Below are 25,903 nucleotides of genomic sequence, written 5' to 3' on the forward strand. Positions count from 1 at the left end.
TGTTGGCAGGAAGACAGCCAGGACCCAATTGCCGGTAACCATTGTGAACGGCCACTACAGGCAGAAACCAAGAGTTTGTTAGCAGAAAGACAGCCAGGACCCAATTGCTGGTCATCATTGTGAACGGCCACTACACAAAGAAACCAAGAGTTTGTTGGCAGGAAGACAGCCAGGACCCAATTGCCGGTCATCATTGTGAACGGCCAATACAGACAGAAACCAAGAGTTTGTTGGCAGAAAGACAGCCAGGACCCAATTGCCGGTCATCATTGTGAACGGCCACTACAGACAGAAACCAAGAGTTTGTTAGCAGAAAGACAGCCAGGACCCAATTGCCGGTCATCATTGTGAACGGCCACGACACACAGAAACCAAGAGTTTGTTGGCAGGAAGACAGCCAGGACCCAATTGCCGGTAATCATTGTGAACGGCCACTACACACAGAAACCAAGAGTTTGTTGGCAGAAAGACAGCCAGGACCCAATTGCCGGTAACCATTGTGAACGGCCACTACAGGCAGAAACCAAGAGTTTGTTAGCAGAAAGACAGCCAGGACCCAATTGCTGGTAATCATTGTGAACGGCCACTACACAAAGAAACCAAGAGTTTGTTGGCAGGAAGAAAGCTAGGACCCAATTGCCGGTCATCATTGTGAACGGCCAATACACACAGAAACCAAGAGTTTGTTAGCAGAAAGACAGCCAGGACCCAATTGCCGGTAATCATTGTGAACGGCCACTACAGACAGAAACCAAGAGTTTGTTAGCAGAAAGACAGCCAGGACCCAATTGCCGGTAATCATTGTGAACGGCCACTACACACAGAAACCAAGAGTTTGTTGGCAGGAAGACAGCCAGGACCCAATTGCCGGTAATCATTGTGAACGGCCACTACACACAGAAACCAAGAGTTTGTTGGCAGAAAGACAGCCAGGACCCAATTGCCGGTAATCATTGTGAACGGCCACTACACACAGAAACCAAGAGTTTGTTAGCAGAAAGACAGCCAGGACCCAATTGCTGGTAATCATTGTGAACGGTCAATACAGACAGATACCAAGAGTTTGTTGGCAGAAAGACAGTCAGGACCCAATTGCCGGTAATCATCGTGAACGGTCACTACACACAGAAACCAAGAGTTTGTTGGCAGGAAGACAGCCAGGACCCAATTGCCGGTAACCATTGTGAACGGCCACTACAGGCAGAAACCAAGAGTTTGTTAGCAGAAAGACAGCCAGGACCCAATTGCTGGTAATCATTGTGAACGGCCACTACACAAAGAAACCAAGAGTTTGTTGGCAGGAAGACAGCTAGGACCCAATTGCCGGTCATCATTGTGAACGGCCAATACAGACAGAAACCAAGAGTTTGTTGGCAGAAAGACAGCCAGGACCCAATTGCCGGTAATCATTGTGAACGGCCAATACAGACAGAAACCAAGAGTTTGTTAGCAGAAAGACAGCCAGGACCCAATTGCCGGTCATCATTGTGAACGGCCACTACACACAGAAACCAAGAGTTTGTTGGCAGGAAGACAGCCAGGACCCAATTGCCGGTAACCATTGTGAACGGCCACTACAGGCAGAAACCAAGAGTTTGTTAGCAGAAAGACAGCCAGGACCCAATTGCTGGTAATCATTGTGAACGGCCACTACACAAAGAAACCAAGAGTTTGTTGGCAGGGAGACAGCTAGGACCCAATTGCCGGTCATCATTGTGAACGGCCAATACAGACAGAAACCAAGAGTTTGTTGGCAGAAAGACAGCCAGGACCCAATTGCCGGTAATCATTGTGAACGGCCACTACAGACAGAAACCAAGAGTTTGTTAGCAGAAAGACAGCCAGGACGCAATTGCCGGTAATCATTGTGAACGGCCACTACACACAGAAACCAAGAGTTTGTTGGCAGGAAGACAGCCAGGACCCAATTGCGGGTAATCATTGTGAACGGCCACTACAGACAGAAACCAAGAGTGTTGGCAGAAAGACAGCCAGGACCCAATTGCCGGTAATCATTGTGAACGGCCACTACAGACAGAAACCAAGAGTTTGTTGGCAGAAAGACAGCCAGGACCCAATTGCCGGTAATCATTGTGAACGGCCACTACAGACAGAAACCAAGAGTTTGTTGGTAGGAGGACAGCCAGGACCCAATTGCCGGTAATCAATGTGAACGGCCACTACACACAGAAACCAAGAGTTTGTTAGCAGAAAGACAGCCAGGACCCAATTGCCGGTAATCATTGTGAACGGTCAATACAGACAGATACCAAGAGTTTGTTGGCAGAAAGACAGTCAGGACCCAATTGCCGGTAATCATCGTGAACGGTCACTACACACAGAAACCAAGAGTTTGTTGGCAGGAAGACAGCCAGGACCCAATTGCCGGTAACCATTGTGAACGGCCACTACAGGCAGAAACCAAGAGTTTGTTAGCAGAAAGACAGCCAGGACCCAATTGCTGGTAATCATTGTGAACGGCCACTACACAAAGAAACCAAGAGTTTGTTGGCAGGAAGACAGCCAGGACCCAATTGCCGGTCATCATTGTGAACGGCCAATACAGACAGAAACCAAGAGTTTGTTGGCAGAAAGACAGCCAGGACCCAATTGCCGGTCATCATTGTGAACGGCCACTACAGACAGAAACCAAGAGTTTGTTAGCAGAAAGACAGCCAGGACCCAATTGCCGGTCATCATTGTGAACGGCCACTACACACAGAAACCAAGAGTTTGTTGGCAGGAAGACAGCCAGGACCCAATTGCCGGTAATCATTGTGAACGGCCACTACACACAGAAACCAAGAGTTTGTTGGCAGAAAGACAGCCAGGACCCAATTGCCGGTAACCATTGTGAACGGCCACTACAGGCAGAAACCAAGAGTTTGTTAGCAGAAAGACAGCCAGGACCCAATTGCTGGTAATCATTGTGAACGGCCACTACACAAAGAAACCAAGAGTTTGTTGGCAGGAAGACAGCTAGGACCCAATTGCCGGTCATCATTGTGAACGGCCAATACACACAGAAACCAAGAGTTTGTTAGCAGAAAGACAGCCAGGACCCAATTGCCGGTAATCATTGTGAACGGCCACTACAGACAGAAACCAAGAGTTTGTTAGCAGAAAGACAGCCAGGACCCAATTGCCGGTAATCATTGTGAACGGCCACTACACACAGAAACCAAGAGTTTGTTGGCAGGAAGACAGCCAGGACCCAATTGCCGGTAATCATTGTGAACGGCCACTACACACAGAAACCAAGAGTTTGTTGGCAGAAAGACAGCCAGGACCCAATTGCCGGTAATCATTGTGAACGGCCACTACACACAGAAACCAAGAGTTTGTTAGCAGAAAGACAGCCAGGACCCAATTGCTGGTAATCATTGTGAACGGTCAATACAGACAGATACCAAGAGTTTGTTGGCAGAAAGACAGTCAGGACCCAATTGCCGGTAATCATCGTGAACGGTCACTACACACAGAAACCAAGAGTTTGTTGGCAGGAAGACAGCCAGGACCCAATTGCCGGTAACCATTGTGAACGGCCACTACAGGCAGAAACCAAGAGTTTGTTAGCAGAAAGACAGCCAGGACCCAATTGCTGGTAATCATTGTGAACGGCCACTACACAAAGAAACCAAGAGTTTGTTGGCAGGAAGACAGCTAGGACCCAATTGCCGGTCATCATTGTGAACGGCCAATACAGACAGAAACCAAGAGTTTGTTGGCAGAAAGACAGCCAGGACCCAATTGCCGGTAATCATTGTGAACGGCCAATACAGACAGAAACCAAGAGTTTGTTAGCAGAAAGACAGCCAGGACCCAATTGCCGGTCATCATTGTGAACGGCCACTACACACAGAAACCAAGAGTTTGTTGGCAGGAAGACAGCCAGGACCCAATTGCCGGTAACCATTGTGAACGGCCACTACAGGCAGAAACCAAGAGTTTGTTAGCAGAAAGACAGCCAGGACCCAATTGCTGGTAATCATTGTGAACGGCCACTACACAAAGAAACCAAGAGTTTGTTGGCAGGAAGACAGCTAGGACCCAATTCCCGGTCATCATTGTGAACGGCCAATACAGACAGAAACCAAGAGTTTGTTGGCAGAAAGACAGCCAGGACCCAATTGGCGGTAATCATTGTGAACGGCCACTACAGACAGAAACCAAGAGTTTGTTAGCAGAAAGACAGCCAGGACGCAATTGCCGGTAATCATTGTGAACGGCCACTACACACAGAAACCAAGAGTTTGTTGGCAGGAAGACAGCCAGGACCCAATTGCCGGTAATCATTGTGAACGGCCACTACAGACAGAAACCAAGAGTGTTGGCAGAAAGACAGCCAGGACCCAATTGCCGGTAATCATTGTGAACGGCCACTACAGACAGAAACCAAGAGTTTGTTGGCAGAAAGACAGCCAGGACCCAATTGCCGGTAATCATTGTGAACGGCCACTACACACAGAAACCAAGAGTTTGTTGGTAGGAGGACAGCCAGGACCCAATTGCCGGTAATCAATGTGAACGGCCACTACACACAGAAACCAAGAGTTTGTTAGCAGAAAGACAGCCAGGACCCAATTGCTGGTAATCATTGTGAACGGTCAATACAGACAGATACCAAGAGTTTGTTGGCAGAAAGACAGTCAGGACCCAATTGCCGGTAATCATCGTGAACGGTCACTACACACGGAAACCAAGAGTTTGTTGGCAGGAAGACAGCCAGGACCCAATTGCCGGTAACCATTGTGAACGGCCACTACAGGCAGAAACCATGAGTTTGTTAGCAGAAAGACAGCCAGGACCCAATTGCTGGTAATCATTGTGAACGGCCACTACACAAAGAAACCAAGAGTTTGTTGGCAGGAAGACAGCTAGGACCCAATTGCCGGTCATCATTGTGAACGGCCACTACACACAGAAACCAAGAGTTTGTTGGCAGAAAGACAGCCAGGACCCAATTGCCGGTAATCATTGTAAACGGCCAATACAGGCAGAAATCAAGAGTTTGTTAGCAGGCAGACAGCCAGGACCCAATTGCCGGTAATCATTGTAAACGGCCAATACAGACAGAAACCAAGAGTGTGTTAGCAGAAAGACAGCCAGGACCCAATTGCCGGTAATCATTGTGAACGGCCACTACAAACAGATACCAAGAGTTTGTTGGCAGAAAGACAGCCAGGACCCAATTGCCGGTAATCATTGTGAACGGCCACTACAGACAGAAACCAAGAGTTTGTTGACAGAAAGACAGCCAGGACCCAATTGCCGGTAATTATTGTGAACGGCCAATACAGGCAGAAACCAAGAGTTTGTTGGTAGGAGGACAGCCAGAAACCCAATTGCCGGTAATCATTGTGAACGGCCAATACAGACAGAAACCAAGAGTTTGTTAGCAGAAAGACAGCCAGAAACCCAATTGCCGGTAATCATTGTAAACGGCCACTACACACAGAAACCAAGAGTTTGTTGGCAGAAAGACAGCCAGGACCCAATTACCGGTAATCATCGTGAACGGCCACTACAGGCAGAAACCAAGAGTTTGTTGGCAGGAAGACCGTCAGGACCCAATTGCCAGTAATCATTGTGAACGGCCAATACAGACAGAAACCAAGAGTTTGTTGGCAGGAAGACAGCCAGGACCCAATTGCCGGTCATCATTGTGAACGGTCACTACAGGCAGAAACCAAGAGTTTGTTAATAAGAAGACAACCAGGACCCAATTGCCGGCAATCATTGTGAACGGTCACTAAAGGCAGAAACCAAGAATTTGTTAATAAGAAGACAACCAGGACCCAATTGCCGGTAATCATTTTGAACGGCCAATACAGACAGAAACCAAGAGTTTGTTAATAAGAAGACAACCAGGACCCAATTGCCGGTAATCATTGTAAACGGCCAATACAGACAGAAACCAAGAGTTTGTTGGCAGGAAGACCGTCAGGACCCAACTGCCGGTAATCATTGTAAACGGCCAGTACAGGCAGAAACCAAGGGTTTGTTGGCAGAAAGACAGCCAGGACCCAGTTGCCGGTAATCATTGTGAACGGCCACTACATACAGAAACCAAGAGTTTGTTGGCAGGAAGACCGTCAGGACCCAATTGCCGGTAATCATTGTAAACGGCCAATACAGACAGAAACCAAGAGTTTGTTAGCAGAAAGACAGCCAGGACCCAACTGCCGGTTATCATCGTGAACGGCCACTACAGACAGAAACCAAGAGTTTGTTAGCAGAAAGACAGCCAGGACCTAATTGCCGGTAATCATTGTGAACGGCCACTACAGACAGAAACCAAGAGTTTGTTGGCAGGAAGACCGTCAGGACCCAATTGCTGGTAATCATTGTGAACGGCCACTACACACAGAAACCAAGAGTTTGTTAATAAGAAGACAACCAGGACCCAATTGCCGGTAATCATTGTGAACGGCCACTACAGACAGAAACCAAGAGTTTGTTGGCAGGAAGACAGCCAGGATCCAATTACCGGTAATCATTGTGAATGGCCAATACAGGCAGAAACCAAGAGTTTGTTAATAAGAAGACAACCAGGACCAGTTGCCGGTAATCATCGTGAACGGTCACTACAGGCAGAAACCAAGAGTTTGTTGGCAGGAAGACAACCAGGATCCAATTACTGGTAATCACTGTGAATGGTCACTACAGACAGAAACCACAAGTTTGTTAATAAGAAGACAACCAGGACCCAATTGCCGATAATCATCGTGAACGGCCACTACAAGTAGAAGCCACGACTTTGTTAACAGGAAGACAACCAGGACCCAGTTGCCGATAATTATCGTGAACGGCCACTACAAGTAGAAGCCACGACTTTGTTAACAGGAAGACAACCAGGACCCAGTTGCCGATAATCATCGTGAACAGCCACTACAGACAGAAACCAAGAGTTTGATGGCAGGAATACAACCCAGACCCATTCGCCGTGAACGACAGCTACTTGCAAAATAAGGAGTTCATATGTGTGGTTGAGCCTAAACTATACCAGTAAGACCTAGGTCCGATTTCATGAAAGTTTCTGGTGTTATTGCTTAAGCAAAAATATTTTGCTGAGTAACTCAACTTCCATGTATATAGTTTGATTTAAGGTTTCTGGATGGGGAAAATAGGACTGCCCGGGACAAATGAACAAACAAAAAAAGACTTGAAATGCATATTGATGGAAGACAAGTGGTTACACTGCCCAAACGGATGCTCCTGCTCTGTCGACTTCTTGTTGTCAGCAAAGCCATACTTATGTATTTATTTAGTTGATTGGTGTTTTACACCATACTCAAGAATATTTCACTAATACGACCGCCGCCGGCATTTTAGTGGGTGGAAACCCACGATTATCCGCAGGTTGCTGGTAGATCTTCCCACGTATGACTGGAGAGGCATACAAACATTGAGACGGGAGGGTATCTTGTGTTTCCTAGCTATTGTTAGGAGACCATGACCCACTGTAAGGGGAAGTGATTATGCACTGACACAACACATAATGTGTAAGCCGCTAGTCGACGACGTCGCGTGTTCGAATCCAGCTATTGGCGGTTCATGGTATTACCATTTGTGGTTACCGTTCCTGTGTCTATATATTTATATGGAAATCACTGTCGTATACTTAGCCAGGTGAGGCATTAAGCTAATTAGACGCAGCTAATTAGACGAATATCCAACAATTGCAGTTGCGGATGAGAAAGCTGACTGGAGGGCAGCATGGAGCATGGGTTTACCAAGAGTTTAAAGAGTCACTCACTCGCCATGCAGTCCCTATCACTGGTACAAAGACAGAAAGCCACGGCCAACGGATCTAGACATTCGTGGGGAAAGTATCGATACAAAACACAACCAACCTGATTTACGCCAAACTTAATATCGCACTTTGCTATAGTCCTTCGCTAAACTGGTGGGAGGTCCAAACATTCCAGAATGCATGGCGTCTATGGATTTTACTTCATGATATTCGTTAAATTATATACATTATCGAAGAGAATAAGTTTCAATTTAACAGGTGAAAAGGCTTTTCATCCGGCACTTGTAAACTTGGTCATACTCACACTCTTCCGGCAAACTTTAGGTCATGTTTCCTGAAATTCTCTCTAATAATTCGAATATTATGTAGAATTCTCAAACGTTGAACCTTCTCTGCGAAGATACCATTCACCGTTTTTGGAACAGAATAAGTCCATACTTGTTTGTGGAAATATGAATAAAAAATGATGTTTACCACTGGCGACTCATACCATTAGCTTTCGAACTAGATGGAATTTTATGAGTGTGGTGAACAGTTATAGTTCGTTAGAGGTGTATTCCACTGTGTGTTAACTGATATATCACTAATCTAGACCAAATATACTGAATATCTTCTTGACTGTTTCAACAACAAAGATGTCTAGATGCCAAGTTTTTGGATCATTGACAAAATAATCAACATTCTATGTCCTACAGGAGTTAATTAAGCCTTACAATTTTAGTGAGCACATTCAGTCGTATATATTTTGTACCAACTACAAGGAAAAATGGAGACTTATCCCATTTAATATAAGGAGATTAGCTTGTTCGTGGCAAAATGGGGAAGATAACAAATGGGACATGGTTGTGGAATTGGTTCTCTGATCATGCAGAAACCTCGTGTTTGTTAAGCGAAGGTGATCAAAAATTAAGAGCGCGAGATCGACATGGTTAAATATAGATGTCTATAGGTCTGTTTGTTAATGTATGAGTATATGTGGCCGTTTGGCAGCAGTTCAGGAAAAACTGCATTCAAGCGTTTTTCACCTTTAATTATTAACGCTGCATTAGGCGCGTGTATAGGATGGTTGAATTAGGGGTGATTATCGTCGTGTTAAATTTCGCAATTCACAATCCATTCAGCACTGTCCACGCCCACCTGACCGTCACATGGGTGGTCGTATCTCTTTGCATTTATCAAACTGTCCGTCACATGGGTTGTCGTATCTCAGTCCATTTATCAAACTGTCCGTCACATGGGTTGTCGTATCTCATTACATTTATCAGAATGTCCATCACATGGGTTGTCGTATCTCAGTCCATTTATCAAACTGTCCGTTACATGGATTGTCGTATCTCATTCCATTTATCAAACTGTCCGTCACATGGGTGGTCGTATCTCAGTCCATTTATCAAACTGCCTGTTACATGGGTTGTCGTATCTCAGTCCATTTATCAAACTGTCCGTCACATTGGTTGTCGTATCTCAGTCCTTTTATCAAACTGTCCATCACATGGGTTGTCGTATCTCTGTCCATTTATCAAACTGTCCGTTACATGGGTTGTCGTATCTCATTCCATTTATCAAAATGTCCGTTGCATAGGCTGTTGTATCTAATTTCCTTTATCAGACTGTCCGTTAGATGAGCTGTTTATATCTCATTGCCCTGAACAAACTGTCCGTTACATCTGCTGTTATATCTTATTCTCCTTTTCCGTTGTATCTCTTTCTCCTTATCAAACTTTCCGATACATGGGCTTTTGTGTCTGATTCCGTTGATCAAACTGTCCGTTACATGGGCTGTTCTATGTCATTTCACCAATCAACCTGTCCATTACATAGGCTGCTGTATCTCTTCCCTTATTAAACTGTTCATCACATGGGCTATTGTATCTCATTCTCCTAATCAAACTTTCCATTACATCGGCTGTTGTGTCCCACTCCATTGATCAAACTGTCCGTTACATGGGCTGTTCTATCCCATTTCACCAATCAACCTGCCCATTACATCGTCTGTTGTGTCTCATTCCCCTTAATAAACTGTCCGTTACATAGGCTAGGTAGTTGTATCTCATTCCACTTATCAAACTCTGCGCTACATAGGCTCGTGTGTTTCATTCCCCTTAATAAACTGTCCGTTACATCGGTAGTTGTATCTCATTTCCCTTATCAAACTCTGCGCTAAATAGGCTGTTGTGTTTCATTCCCCTTAATAAACTGTCCGTTACATCGGTATTTGTATCTCATTCCCTTTATCAAACTGTCCATTAAATGGACTGTTGTATCTCATTCCCCTGATCAAACTGTCCATAAGGTGACAGAGTCATTTATGGACACTTGGGTTTCTTTTTGTTTATACTCGTTAGTCATATAACTGCTGTCCCTGATCGCCCCCGGTACAGGTTAGCTATCACACACTTTGGATACGTCACGTTATGATGCTGTTTGTATGACATCACTCCTCGCCACCCCGTCTACAGCTGCCCTGAAAGGAGTGCTTTATATTATTTTACTGCCGAGTTCTAAGCGATATCTCGTAAGTAGAAAACATATTGTTTACATGATTCTGTCCAAACAATAATAAGCTTTAGTTAGTGTTCGTTAGCGTTTATATACAATCCTAATAAGCTGCATTTGTGGGTTATTTATAACAGTTAGTGTGACGTTTCGCTTGTACTAGGTAAAGATGGCTGCCACTGAATAACATAGCTACAGCTTGCGGAAAGTTCAAACCGGTGCCTAAGTTGCACAGGTGATCATCACATGTTCAATGTCCTTTACGTATTTCTGCATCATCACGTTATGTTATTCTGTAGACTTTTCTATTACCACTGTTGCGCATGTAGTTTTCAATGCAGCTATGTGACGATATGTTTCACTGAATTGTCCTACGATTACACCAGACTTAGATATATCTGTTAATTCAGTTGTCGTGATTCATATCAAAATTCCCCGATTAGGATTTCTTGTCTCTAGTACCATTTGATGGTCACTTTGCTTTACATAGTTACAGGAGAAGAAAACTTAAAAACATGACACTATAGGCTGAAGAGACCACACTTTTTTCTATCTGGTGGTGCCTGCTGCATCATTTTGCGATTTTTCCTCGCCATACTTGTAAAGCCTGAAAACGGCATAGCTGGCATACTTCGCTGAGTCCATCGCGTCCTCCATCTTCATCACTCTGTAATTTATGCTGGGGGTGTGTTGCCTCTCAGCCAATGAGAGTCGGTGAAACTGCCGGCTTGTTCGTATAAACTCGGTACCTACGTTCAACTTTCCGGTTTCCCGATCGTCAAGCGGGAAAAGAACTGTAGGCCTACTGTTCGCTACCTTCTGAGAAGAAGAGTTCCACCGGAAATGTACGAACTGCACTTCGGCGGTTTCCGACGGCAATTCTCCTCCTAACACTGAAGACTTCATGACTTGTTCTTAGGCAAAATGGAGTCGCCCACAACGGATTTTGTCGCCGACTTTATAATTTATCAACTTGAGGTACATATTAGAATTTTATTTATGGCATGCACTTGCAAGGAAATGCAAACTCTTTTCATTTGTATTTCATTGAAATTTAAATTTTCTTCTCCTTTAATGTTTGTGTATGTAAATAGACACAGGTGTCTTGACTGTGTGATGAACCGGTATTCTGGGCTGGATACGCAGTGTATCTCCTGGTGTGTTCCTGGTCAACAGGGGTAATTAAGTTTATCACCATTTGTCTGATAATTTCTTTATAATATCGTTTGCAACAATATTGCTGTACTTTGTGAGTTGAGAAAATATATTGGTGCGCACACTTCGCCAAGCGTTTACTGTGTATGATTTTGTATATTAGTAACTGTATATACGATAACAACTAATAACCAGCTCTCGGAGTTAAAAATACTTAAATATGGATTATTCTCTAATCTACACAAATTGTTTATTGTACATTTTTGAAATGAATATATCTGTGTAACATGACGTATGTCACATTCAGTGTTTATATTCATAGGGTTATTCACGGGACCAGTGAATAAAATTATAGGCCTACACATGAAGACCTCGCCACCACAACTCGTGTGTGAGGGAGTGCATGGGGCTTATTGTCGTACTTAATAATTTTTCAGTCATATCGGTTGTTTTATCTCATTCTCTTTATGAAACTGTTACATCGGGTGTTGTATCTTCTTCACCTTATCAAACTGTCTGTTTCACAGGCTGTTGTATCTTATTCCCCTAAGCCTGTCCATTACATGGGCTGATGTATTTCAATCCCCTAATCAAACTGTTCATTACATGAGCAGTATATATTCCAAGTGAACAGATCAACTGTGTAAAACTGAAGGTTACATTCGCAGGAGCGTTTAAGACGAGACTCCACTCAACTCCATGGAGTTGGTCTCGGGTGACTTTAGACATATCAATTTATGACAGAACTGCGAATTGAGTACAACCAGTACAGATTCCATTTGGCTTCAGATCCCACGCCCACACAACACTTGAGTTGAGCGGAGTTCTGTTTTAAGTTATTCTGCACGCCAAGCTTAAGGAAACTAATCTTAACATCTCATTGACTGTCACAACAGATAGTGTGTTTTATTCTTAAAGTCTTAAGTCTTAAAGTTGTCTAAACCAAGACATGCACTTTATCCATATGTTTATCTGATTGCTGTTTAATAAAATACACAATAATACATGCACTTTATCCATTTGTTTATCTGATTGCTGTTTAATAAAATACACAATAATACATGCACTTTATCCATTTGTTTATCTGATTGCTGTTTTACAAAATACACAATAATACATGCACTTTATCCATTTGTTTATCTGATGCTGTTTTATAAAATACAAAATAATACATGCACTTTATCCATATGTTTATCTGATTGCTGTTTAATAAAATACACAATAATACATGCACTTTATCCATTTGTTTATCTGATTGCTGTTTTACAAAATACACAATAATACATGCACTTTATCCATTTGTTTATCTGATTGCTGTTTTACAAAATACACAATAATACATGCACTTTATCCATTTGTTTATCTGATTGCTGTTTTATAAAATACACAATAATATATGCACTTCACATCTATAACTAACAATCAGGTGTCAAATATCAAAGAAATGCCATCTGCAGAATTCTCTCACAAACAGACCATAACCACTGACAGATAATACATAATTTTATATACTCATTCAGCAATGGTATATTTGTATTTATATTTGGTATATTTGTTTAACACCATAATTTTATTCAGTTTGAGATGACAAATCATTTATCATCACTAAAAGTTTGGTGCTTGTTCCTAAACTTTGCAAACAATGAGCAGTTGTTTTAGAAAAGGAGAATTGGATGAGAAACTGATGGTCAGAGTACATGTCAAGACGAACAGGTTAGGAACAGCTGTCCTGTCTGCACAGTGCTATCCTTATACTACAAGCATGGCCACACATTGTTCTCTGTGTCAGAGTACAGTCCTTGTCTAGCAGCAGACACACCTGTAGCAGGACAGTAAGACAGGAGACAGCAGGGGATGCACACGCTGGGGGGCTAGCAAACCATATCCAGGTGATTTCTGCCAAGGTAAAGGCCATAAATGATCAGAAGAAATCAGATGCTCTCAGTCGTCTCCCTTTGGTCTTGGAGTTGCTTCCCTTTAACCTTGGCCTGGTTAGAGGAGACTTGAGAATACTCTGGTCAGGTTTGGTTTCGGGGTTGAATGGTATCTCTGCGCTGACGTTCATGCTGTCATTAAAATCTGCAAACACAATGGGATAGAGCAAATATCAGGGAGACCCAGGTGGAGAAGTGGTGCACCATACAATTCATTCCTGGAATACCATATCCCTATACTGAATTTATCCTGCAACAACGCTCCCGTAGGGAAATGAGCATTTCTTTGAGTGAAGAGGTTTCGCACGATGCGCATGATTACCAGGGAGAGAGCAGCGCTGCTGAGTACTCCACTGCTGACTGTACACACAGCAGCTGAATATGAACAGGAATGAAGTGCCTGGGACGCGCAGCGAGAAAACCACAGCCAAACAAATCAGCTAGAGCTTACCTTGTGAGGTGTTCCTCTTCATATCAAAGCTAACCCGCTTCTTCACAGCTGAGTGCGCTCCATTGCTAACGTGTGTCTGCAAAGTTCAACATACCGTTGGGTCAGGCAATTAAAAACCCAGAGCCGTGAGTGTGCCATTCCCACCCAGGCATCACCATAAACACATCACAAATACATAAAAACAGATGTGGTGGTGAGGGTGGTGAAGAGCTACATGTAAAATCATTGTGCATTACATGAATGCAAAACCTGATTTTTAAACATGCAGTGCCTTTTGTTATATCATTCTAAACATTTACCTCAATTCTACTACACAAAAGACAGTAATTATGAAATGTTCACATGGGGCATCAAATATGAAACATCCATATCGTGCTTTTGTGCTTTCCAATGTGTAAAATCTGAGCAAAATGTAGGCAGTATTTTCTGAGATACCACCCTTAACATGCTGACAAGAGCATATTCTTTGTACAGGTGAGCTAAAACTCCCTGACATGCAGATTTACCTACCATCTTATTGCTCTTTTTGACAGGTTCTGTCTGTGGTGGTCGTAACTTCGTGAATGCCTTCCTGACAAAAGCTGGCGGCGTTTTCAACCCTTCCTCAAACTGAGCAAAACTGGCAGGAGCGGCCTTGACCTCTGTTTTCCTATGATGCTTCTGACAAGGAAACTTCCCCTGCTGAAGTGTGGGGTCAAAGCCACTAAACTTGCCCTTGTATTTCTTGTTAGGTATCCAGATGTCCACTTCTTCCCCGGGTGGATCGTCTGGAACTGTTTCTGAACTGTTTGTGGAGCTAACATTGTCAATGGATTTTCTTTTCTTCTTTGATTTGACATTTTCCTCTGTATTCTCGGAGATAAGCATATTTATGGACTCATTGTTTGTCACTTTCTTCTTTTTCTTGTGTTTCTTCTTCTCAGGAGCTTCTTGCTCTCTTGAATCCTCAGAACTAGCCATGTTTATGTTGACATCTACAGTCAATATATCTTGTTCCTTTTTATTGCCATTTTTTCGTGCTTTTTTGGGAACAGCTACCTCTTCAATGTCTGCCTCCTCCATCTCTATGGCAAAGGACTGGTCATTTTCTGAGCTAATCTCCTTTCCAGATTTCCCTTTCTTCTTTATCTCCTTTTCAAGTTTGTGCTCTTCTGCAATGATTCCCACTAGAAAACACATGGTAATTAGCCATTAATTTTTACATTTATGGCGTGTGTGAAGGAAAAGAAAACTCTGTCATACAGATAGAAGTACATGTACATGTTAGGTTGACACACAAAAACAAGTCATGTAGCTGGGCCCAGAGTTCTTCAGTGTCTGGAGGTAATATTGTATTGCCTCCATTCACCTAACATTCTGTGTGCCTATAGGTCACATTGCTGGTAACAAAAGCTGACTACACAGAGAACACTCTGCCTTTTCGTTTGCTGACCAAACAGATTGAATTATGACATCACAATAAATGTATGGCTTGTTGATAGACAGCCACAATTGGAGCCTTGTAGTTTCTAACTTTCAGATGAAAAATATCAAGACATGTTTATACAGACTACATGCGATGGACTTCCATCTCCCCAAAACTGATCCGAGTGTTTTCATTTAAGACTGACTCACTGAGCTTTTCTCGTTTCCTCCTCTTCCTCTCGCTGAGTCCGCTTTGTTCGTATAAGTGCTTGTCCAGCTTCTCTAGTCTCCTCACAGCTGAGCTGATGTCAGAGGACTGTATAGGGTCCTGGTGCTCATTCACCCCCTCTGTACCTTCATCAGGCAGAATACCCTTACAGACATTCTGCAGCCTGCCAACACATTTACACACATAACTATAAAAGCTGATGTCAGAGGACTGTATAGGGTCCTGGTGCTCATTCACCCCCTCTGTACCTTCATCAGGCAGAATACCCTTACAGACATTCTGCAGCCTGCCAACACATTTACACACATAACTATAAAAGCTGATGTCAGAGGACTGTATAGGGTCCTGGTGCTCATTCACCCCCTCTGTACCTTCATCAGGCAGAATACCCTTACAGACATTCTGCAGCCTGCCAACACATTTACACACATAACTATAAAAGCTGATGTCAGAGGACTGTATAGGGTCCTGGTGCTCATTCACCCCCTCTGTACCTTCATCAGGCAGAATACCCTTACAGACATTCTGCAGCCTGCCAACACATTTACACACATAACTATAAAAGCTGATGTCAGAGGACTGTATAGGGTCCTGGTGCTCATTCACCCCCTCTGTACCTTCATCAGGCAGAATACCCTTACAGACATTCTGCAGCCTGCCAACACATTTACACACATAACTATAAAAGCTGATGTCAGAGGACTGTATAGGGTCCTGGTGCTCATTCACCCCCTCTGTACCTTCATCAGGCAGAATACCCTTACAGACATTCTGCAGCCTGCCAACACATTTACACACATAACTATAAAAGCTGATGTCAGAGGACTGTATAGGGTCCTGGTGCTCATTCACCCCCTCTGTACCTTCATCAGGCAGAATACCCTTACAGACATTCTGCAGCCTGCCAACACATTTACACACATAACTATAAAAGCTGATGTCAGAGGACTGTATAGGGTCCTGGTGCTCATTCACCCCCTCTGTACCTTCATCAGGCAGAATACCCTTAGACATTCTGCAGCCTGCCAACACATTTACACACATAACTATAAAAGCTGATGTCAGAGGACTGTATAGGGTCCTGGTGCTCATTCACCCCCTCTGTACCTTCATCAGGCAGAATACCCTTACAGACATTCTGCAGCCTGCCAACACATTTACACACATAACTATAAAAGCTGATGTCAGAGGACTGTATAGGGTCCTGGTGCTCATTCACCCCCTCTGTACCTTCATCAGGCAGAATACCCTTACAGACATTCTGCAGCCTGCCAACACATTTACACACATAACTATAAAAGCTGATGTCAGAGGACTGTATAGGGTCCTGGTGCTCATTCACCCCCTCTGTACCTTCATCAGGCAGAATACCCTTACAGACATTCTGCAGCCTGCCAACACATTTACACACACTGACTTTTTTTATCTTTATCTGATATGTATTTCTTTATTAATTCCTTTATTTAACTAGTGTTTAATGCCATACTTCCGGTACTCTGCATTTATATAATCAGATAGATATATGGGTGAAGGACCCAGTGTGCCTTGGGAATGGTCATAACTCCAGTTCTGCCTGACTGAAGGATACACCCACTGGCTGCCTGACTGAAGGATACACCCACTGGCTGCCTGACTGAAGGATACACCCACTGGCTGCCTGACTGAAGGATACACCCACTGGGCACCTGACTGAAGGATACACCCACTGGCTGCCTGACTGAAGGATACACCCACTGGCTGCCTGACTGAAGGATACACCCACTGGCTGCCTGACTGAAGGATACACCCAGTGGCTGCCTGACTGAAGGATACACCCAGTGGCTGCCTGACTGAAGGATACACCCACTGGGCGCCTGACTGAAGGATACACCCACTGGCTGCCTGACTGAAGGATACACCCACTGGCTGCCTGACTGAAGGATACACCCACTGGCTGCCTGACTGAAGGATACACCCACTGGCTGCCTGACTGAAGGATACACCCACTGGCTGCCTGACTGAAGGATACACCCATTGGGCGCACAGTGTGATATCTTTATCCATTTTCATCTTTATATGTGTGTAGATTAGCGGCACAATGTTCACCTGTTGTCAATCAGGTAACGGCCAATAATTACATTTTTTTTCCTATTTCTTCTCATTTTGGGGCCACCTGGCCTTCTCTTTAAGTTACTTATACATGTAACTGTAGCAGGAGTCTTTAGTTTCTTTTTTCTCACATGGTTTTCTCACCATCTAATGAACATCAAACTCATATCTTTACTTATCCAAAAAGCTGGGATAGAAATGTTATATTCTGTTTCTGCACACTAATATCTGTCCCTGCACACTAATATCTGTCCCTGCACACTAATATCTGTCCCAATACTACAAAGAACTAGGGTAGCAACCACTCCCCACACACTTCCTGCAAATCTTTCACTTTTAATACAGCAATGCATTACCTATTGACCAGCTGGTAGATGATTGGTCTATTTCTGGCCAGACAGGACTTGGCCTTGGCTTCTTCAAACAGCTTCTCAGCCAGGTCTTCCAGGTTAACCTGTTAACAAGAACAGATTCCTATCACAGCACTTTCTGCCAGATCTCATATGTAAATGCATAGTTTTGTCTTTCATTAAGAATGTTAAACAAGGAGAAGTATAACTGCACTGTACAAACATCATTTACTTGTGCCTGCTTATTCAGTTATGCTGAAGTCAATCATAAACCAAGCTACATGTAGACACCTACCTCTAACCTAGGGGCAGTATCTTCATCTGCGTCATCAACAGTTGTCTCCCCTCTTAATCTTTCTACCTCCTCATCAATGAGCTTACCAAACAGGTGGGTGATAATGTACCGTACCAGAGTTTGACTGTAAACAACAGGTGGGTGATAATGAACAGTACCACAGTTTGACTGTTAACAACAGGTGGGCAAAAATGTACAGTACCACAGTTTGACTGCAAACAACAGGTCAGTGAAAATGTACAGTATCACAGTCTGAATGTAAACAACAGGTGGGTGATAACGTACAGTACCACAGTTTGACTGTAAACAACAGGTGGGTGATAATGTACAGTACCACAGTTTGACTGTAAACAACAGGTGAGTCACACTGTACAGTGCCACAGTTTGAGTGCAAACAACAGGTGGGTGATATTGTACATTACCACAGTCTTACTGCAAACAACAGGTGGGTGATACTGTGCAGTACCACAGTCTGACTGCAAACAACAGGTGGGTGATACTGTACAGTACCACAGTCTGACTGTAAACAACAGGTGGGTGATAATGTACAGTACCACAGTTTGACTGTTAACAACAGGTGGGTGACAATGTACAGTACCACAGTCTGACTGTAAACAATAGTTCAGTGATAATGTACAGTACCACAGTTTGACTGCAAACAACAGGTAGGTGATACTGTACAGTACCACAGTCTGACTGCAAACAACAGGTGGGTGATAATGTACAGTACCACAGTCTGACTGTAAACAACAGGTGGGTGATAATGTACAGTACCACAGTTTGACTGTAAACAACAGGTGGGTGACAATGTACAGTACCACAGTCTGACTGTAAATAATAGTTCAGTGATAATGTACAGTACCACAGTTTTACTGTAAACAACAGGTGAGTGATAATGTACAGTGCCACAGTTTGACTGCAAACAACAGGTGGGTGATAATATACAGTACCACAGTCCGACTGCAAACAACAAGTGGGTGATAATGTACAGTACCACAGTCTGACTGTAAACAACAGACCAGTGAAAATGTACAGTACCACAGTCTGAATGTAAACAACAGGTGGGTGATAATGTACAGTACCAGAGTTTGACTGTAAACAACAGGCGGGTGATAATGTACAGTATCAAGTTTGACTGTAAACAACAGGTGGGTGATAATGTACAGTATCACAGTTTGACTGTAAACAGGTGGGTGAGTGACAATGTACCATAGTACAATTTGACTGTATTTATTTATTTATTTGATTGGTGTTTAACGCCGTACTCAAGAATATTTCACTTATACGAAATAGACGGCGGCCAGCATTATGGTGGGAGGAAACCGGGAAGAGCCCAGGGGAAATCCACCTTCCTACATACGGCGCAGAGGAAGCCAGCATGAGCTGGACTTGAACTCACAGCGATAGCATTGGTTAAAGGCTCCTGGGTCATAACGCTGCTCTAGTGCGCTAAGCAACTGAGCCACAGAGGCCTCCCACTCTGACTGTAAAATAACAGGTGGGTGATAATGTACAGTACCACAGTCTCAGTGTAAACAACAGGTGGGTAACAATGCAGCATAGCCCAGTCTGAGTGTAAACAGGTGGGTGATAATGTACAATGGCAGAGTCTGTGACTGTGAACAACAGGTGAGTCATAAGGTACCACACCACAGTTTTTATAAAACAGGTGAGTGAGAATGTACAGTACCAAAGTCTGACTATTTATTTGACTGGTGTTTAAGCCTTACTCAAGAATATGTCACTTATAAAACAGTGGTCAGTATCAAAGGTGGAAGAAAACTGGAAACCCATGACCCGCCGAAGGTTGGTGGCAGACCTTCCCATGTATGGCTAGAAAGGAAGCCAGCTTGAGCTTCTTGGTGTAGGGCTCCTGGGTCACTATGCTGCACTACCATGCTAACCACTTGGCCACGGAGGCCCCCAGGCCTAACTGTAAACAGGATACATAATGTACCACACGCCAGTCTAAAGTGTGAACAGATCCATAACAATTATTTGATTTTGAACACATTACATGGAAAAAACAAACCTATATGTATAATATACACAGCACTATTGACTGTGAAGCCTCCTACTCAACTAGAAATAACGGAAACACCAAATGAACTTACCTCTTTAATGCTGGCAGTTGAGAGTAGAATGGCTTAAGGAAAGACGAGACCTGACTGGCTGTTAGCTGTAAGAAATTCACACCTTCGTATAGAAAACTGTAAAGGCTTAACTTTGATCAATCTAATTCTAGGTGTCACTGTACATTCACACCTGTCACCAATCACTCCAGATAAAGCCAGACTAGATGCCGTAAGTTATAGTAGTTTAATTCTGACCTAGTTATAAATCCAAGTACACGGAAAAAAACATTACAGCTTCCCTGATCACATCTACACCATTGTTCAATCTAGTCTATTATCAAAAACTCTTTCAAAAGGGACTATAAAATTTAAAAGTGTCTAATGTACATTAGATAAAGCATAATATGACAGCAGCTTAAGCTTTTCCAATACACTCTGCTTCTCATTGTTTTGTACCAGGTAATTACTCCAATAGCTAATCTTGCAAACATGTGGAGTTTAAAGAATACCAACAACAAAGCACACCACCTTCAACATGACAGACAGCTCCGATGACCACAGCTACCCAGACGCTCACCTGAGCAGCCCCGACTTTAGACAGCTCCTCCAGGTAAATGTCTACAATGTGATACTTAAGGCCCTCTGGAACGCACCCTTCACCATCAACATCAATGATCTCTGTTGTTATGATGTCTGTGAACTGAGCCAGGTGAGTGTCATCCCAGCCTTTATTCCTCAGGTACACCAGACTTTGGTGGTGGAAGCGACGGATCAACTGCAAGGGAGACAACTCAACATAAGACCACTGACACCGGTTCTCACACGTGGATTTATAACCAGGAGACACAAATCTCGGTCATGTTACAGGTTTTGTATATACATTTGTATATACATTTGTATAACAAAATTTATTCACTTATAATCAGTTTTTTCAGCTTTCTACAACCTAAGATCGAGTACAAAGTTTCCAGCAACTCACCATCATAAACTTGTCCATTCTCCAACGATCAATGCCGTGCCATTCTCTGGCCTCCGTCCGGAAAAATATCCGTATAAAGCTGAACACCAGTGAGGTGTTACCATCAAAACAATGAACCAAGCTGGATATAGTTGTAGCAAGTTCTTCCTGTAGAAATAAAATGTGAAAAACTTGGAATAAATATTACGGCTTGCAAAAACAGTGTTATCCAGGATATTGCAGTGTAATTTATCTATTTATTTATTTGATTTGTTTTTTTACGCCGTACTGAAGAATATTTCCCTCATACGACGGCGGCTAGCATTATGTTGAGAGGAAACTGGACAGAGCCTGGAGGAAACCCATGACCGTTCGAAGGTTACTGGCAGTGTAATATAAACTGTGTGTTAAAATGGTGTTAAGCTGATACACTATTTAGCAATTACAAAACACGCCATAGCTTATAGAAACCCTTTACAGTAAGGTGAATGTGCGTGGGGTTTGCTGACGTTGGTTACCGTCGCTTACTTTCACACGGGCTGAGTTAGCGACAAGATGACAAAAGTGGGTCATTAGTCCCGCGCCTGTTTCTTTACCCTACATGGCAGCTACTACCCTATGGTCCCTAATCCACACCACGCGGGGTCAAGTAACTGACTCCGTGTGCAGATCTCCCAACCAGCCATCTATAACTATACCCATGACTTAAACTAAAGAAAATATCAAGTCTGGTGATGACTATTACAAACCTGTCAATTCCAAACACTGTCTCGATCCATGGTCATGAAATACAAAATACTATAATGTACCCTGCATTCCTCGAAATGGCAAACGATTGTTTCTGTAACGGTAAGTCACGTCTTGTGCAGCCTTGTCTTGTGCAGCCTGAGCCCTCATTATGTAACTAATATCTGTACATGTTTATTTTACCTACAAATGGATTTCACAGACATATATCGTGAACCTACCATTTAATTTGAGTGAAGTATGTCATTCTACGCACACATTTTCTTTATTACAATGGGAACTGTCTCCTATTGCAGAAGAGTTACCTTTTCCACAATGTGAAATCAGGAAAACTCCATTAAACACAGAAAACATAATTTCCGAACACTATGACAACCTTTGACCCCTTTTCCGTAGCACTGTGTACAAGTGGCATATCAGGAGCCATACAGGATTTGTCCGTGTTGTTGACATATTAGAAGTTCACACAACACTAACTGGCTATATATCAAAATGAAGTGCATGTTTTATGATTACTGGAATGCAAATATGCCCAAGTCTCGCCAGCAACAGTTAAGACTTTTTTGCCCTCTGTCAGCAAAAATTACACCATGAACAGGTATAACAGAAATGTGGAAATTTTGAGCCCTGTAGTTGTTAGTTGTCACTATAAACACACTCTGAATCATCATACGCTGGTAATTTGCAAGTAAGCATTTTTCAGGATGCTAAGTACAGGAAGAGCTCTGCATGCATATTAACGGATATTTGACATGCCACTGATATTTGACATGCCACTGATATTTGACATGCCACTGATATTTGACATGCCACGGATATTTGACATGCCACTGATATTTGACATGCCACTGGGTACTGGGTGATCACGTTCATGCTCATCTATTTCCAGAGAGATTTCTCACGCATTCCCTTTCATCATAAAATGGCCATCATAAAACAATCAAGGTGTACCTTTTGTGAAGTAAGCCTGTATGTACTAAATTTATTATGATTAAAACTGAGGAAAACATGAACTGTTGGTGGTAGGAGCATAGAGTGAGTGAGTGAGTGCTTGGGGTTTAACCTTGTACTTAACAATTTCTGTCATATGATGATGAAGGAGTCCTTAGAGTGCATGTAATGTGCCTCCTTGTAGCAGGACGCATTTCCACCACTCTATTATCTAGTGCTGCTTCTAGTAAGCCGTCCCACCCGAGCCATTATACTGACATGGGTCAAACCAGTCGTTGCACTATCCCCTTAATACTAAACACCAAGTGAGGAAGTTACGACTTCCTCTTTTAAGGTTTTAGGCGTGACTTGACCCATGATTGACCCTGGATCTACTGCTATCGAAGCGGGGTAATCTGGTTCCACTGAAAAAACACAGCATGGACAACAGAAACCAGTACAGCACCATGAATGTATGTGGGGCAATCTGGCTCCACTGAAAAACCACAGCATGGACAACAGAAACCAGTACAGCACCATGAATGTATGTGGGGCAATCTGGCTCCACTGAAAAACCACAGCATGGACAACAGAAACCAGTACAGCACCATGAATGTATGTGGGGCAATCTCGTTCCACTGCAAAACCACAGCATGGACAACAGAAACCAGTACAGCACCATGAATGTATGTGGGGCAATCTAGCTCCACTGAAAAACCACAGCATGGACAACAGAAACCAGTATAGCACCATGAATGTATGTAGGGCAATCTCGTTCCACTGCAAAACCACAGCATGGACAACAGAAAATCAGTACAGCACCATGAATGTGTGTAAGGAAATTTGGTTCTATTGGCACAGCTAACAGAAAACCGCAGGACACACTAGAATGCTGATCTAGTTTGTTAAAAAATGGGAATGATGGCTTGAGTGTTCACCTGGACTAGTGGCTTATCTGACATCCACATACAGTAGTGTAGCCCCTTCCAGATCTTCAGTAAGTCCTCGTCTGACAGGTCACCTGTAACACCAAGAATGCAGTGAAGCGAGTTACAAAAACAACAAGCATTAGTATTTACTAACCTGAGGAAACCATTCAGAAACTGGAGGAAACCATTTAAAAACCTGAGAGAACCATTTGAAAACTTGTGGAACCATTCAGAAACTGGGTTAAATTATGAAGAATCCAGAGAAGACATCCACAAGTTTGACAGTTATTAGGTTTGTGGGTAGAGGAGACTATTCAGTAAGGATACCAACTCACCTGATGCACATGCTATTAAATCCGTAAACAAGTGGAAGTTATTCGACCTGGCATGTGGCCTTTGACTTTGTAACTGATTTCCTACATCACGACTTTTTGGCCAGGTGAAAACCCTTGACTCTCAGTTCATTTAGCTCAGCAATACCAACAAAAGCCTTGTGGTAAGTTTCAGCTGCTATCATTTAGGATGGCAGCATTATGAGGAAGTTTCTTATTTAAAGAATTGGTCGTTTCTTTATGCTTTTATCCAAGCACAGCTTAGTGCCACATGTTCTGCACCACTAAAAGCGAATCGAGAAGATTTGGCAAAGCATAGCTTGAATTTATGGTTAAATAAACGACATTTAGAGTCAACTGAACTACGACTTACATGGTATGTGTCCAATTCCAGCCAAACAGTTATTAATTTGGTAGGAATTCCAACTTAAATGGTGCACACCCTCCTGCATCTGACGCTAGTTCAATGGTAAGCTACCTGGCAGGTAAGTCTCCCTCTCATGTGATCTTTGCCTTTGTAATTGACTGACTACGTCACAGCTGTTTGGCCAGGTGAAAACCCTTGACCATCGTTCAACTCCCAATTCATTTAGCCCAGCGATAAAGACAAAACCCTGCGGTAAGTTTTGGCTGCTCTTGCTTAGCATTATGATTTTCTTATTCAAACAAAGATTGTTTCTGTGTCTTTTTATCCATCCGGAGCCGAGCCCCTTGTGTGACGGTAGCATAGATTTTGCTTGGATATTCGTCCAGTCTACAACCCAGACGAAATCTCCACCACCTGTGATTTTTCACACATGTGCATTGTGAAAAATAGCAGTGGGGGGAGTCTCACTTTCATTCATGGACTTTCCAAGAAATGTGGCACACCTCTGATTTCAGAAAGAGCAGATGTGGCAACGTTTTACCTTTATGGTAAAATAATGAACATTTAGAGCGAAATGGACTATGAACTATGTGGTAAGTCCCATATTCGACATATCCAGACCATCATTTTTTAATTTGCACCTTATTTTGTTTACAATTTTGTATCCCTCAATTTGGTCCTTGCGTTGGTCACAACTGGAATGTCTACATTCACTAACTTCAGTGAGAAAACCATTCAAAAACCTGAGAAAATCATTCAGAGAGTGGGTTTAATCATAAGAAAACCAGTGGAGATATCCACAACTTCTTTGTACCATCATAAACCTTGTGATGGCCGAACCAGCAAACAACGTGGTCTGTGTTACACGGTGTTCACTTTCCGTAATTATCAACAACAACACGGTAATTGGAAATTCCACCAATACACTTTTCCCTTGCCCTCTTACCCCTTGTAGGCACTGCTTTAAGTTGTAACCATTTTCGTAGCCTCTTCACTGCCTTGTCACGGGTCTTCTTTTCGTTTCCAGCAAGTCTTTGAGCAAAGTGTACTTCTGCTGCCACTACAGTCGCCATCTTCTAGATGCAACCATGTGCGCGAGGAAGATCTATCACAAGGGGGATTACTCTCAATTACGCTTGAAGATATGGTTCAGGGCACACGTTTCGTCTTTGAGGTTCGTCTTTCGTGGTTTCAGCCACTATATCACAGGTTTCAGCAAATGAATCCTGCAACACCGTAGGTGTACACGGAGTGGCATATTTTTGCTGCTTTTCGAGGAAAATTCTTACCTATTTAGAGCTTCATTTATTTCAGTTTATTTATTAATGGTGAGATGTAATTCTAAGATTGCATAAAAGTGAGTGAGAGTCCTTAGGTTTAAACGTCGTACTTAATTTTTCATTCACA

General features: G+C 43.1%; 1 protein-coding gene across 1 annotated transcript; it reads right to left on the reverse strand.

Annotated features, from left to right (window-relative positions):
* Nucleotides 1–12,357: 12,357 nt before the first annotated feature.
* On the reverse strand, nucleotides 12,358–25,570 carry LOC135465986 (uncharacterized). Its single transcript, XM_064743372.1, has 12 exons — nucleotides 25,443–25,570; nucleotides 23,807–23,889; nucleotides 21,213–21,359; nucleotides 20,811–21,008; nucleotides 20,273–20,337; nucleotides 18,159–18,282; nucleotides 17,870–17,967; nucleotides 16,533–16,816; nucleotides 15,407–16,447; nucleotides 14,303–14,958; nucleotides 13,793–13,868; nucleotides 12,358–13,486 (listed from the first exon to the last, which is right to left on the reverse strand). The coding sequence occupies exons 1-12, from the start codon at nucleotides 25,567–25,569 to the stop codon at nucleotides 13,329–13,331; spliced, it is 3,057 nt and encodes a 1,018-aa protein (XP_064599442.1). The 5' UTR covers nucleotide 25,570; the 3' UTR covers nucleotides 12,358–13,328.
* Between the last annotated feature and the right edge of the window lie 333 nt (nucleotides 25,571–25,903).

The sequence above is a fragment of the Liolophura sinensis genome, chromosome 1 (genome assembly GCF_032854445.1).
Source record: "Liolophura sinensis isolate JHLJ2023 chromosome 1, CUHK_Ljap_v2, whole genome shotgun sequence".
NCBI lineage: Eukaryota > Metazoa > Mollusca > Polyplacophora > Chitonida > Chitonidae > Liolophura > Liolophura sinensis.

What these genes read in the sequence shown, in the direction of transcription:
- LOC135465986 (XM_064743372.1), bottom strand. Translation starts at nt 25,569, where the DNA reads ATGGCGACTGTAGTGGCAGCAGAAGTACACTTTGCTCAAAGACTTGCT. An exon ending in CAACTGCCAGCATTAAAGAG is followed by an intron (nt 18,283 to 20,272) that starts GTAAGTTCATTT and finishes TGTTGTTTACAG; the next exon opens with TCAAACTCTGGTACGGTACA. An exon ending in GAGGAAACGAGAAAAGCTCA is followed by an intron (nt 14,959 to 15,406) that starts GTGAGTCAGTCT and finishes TGTGTTTTCTAG; the next exon opens with TGGGAATCATTGCAGAAGAG.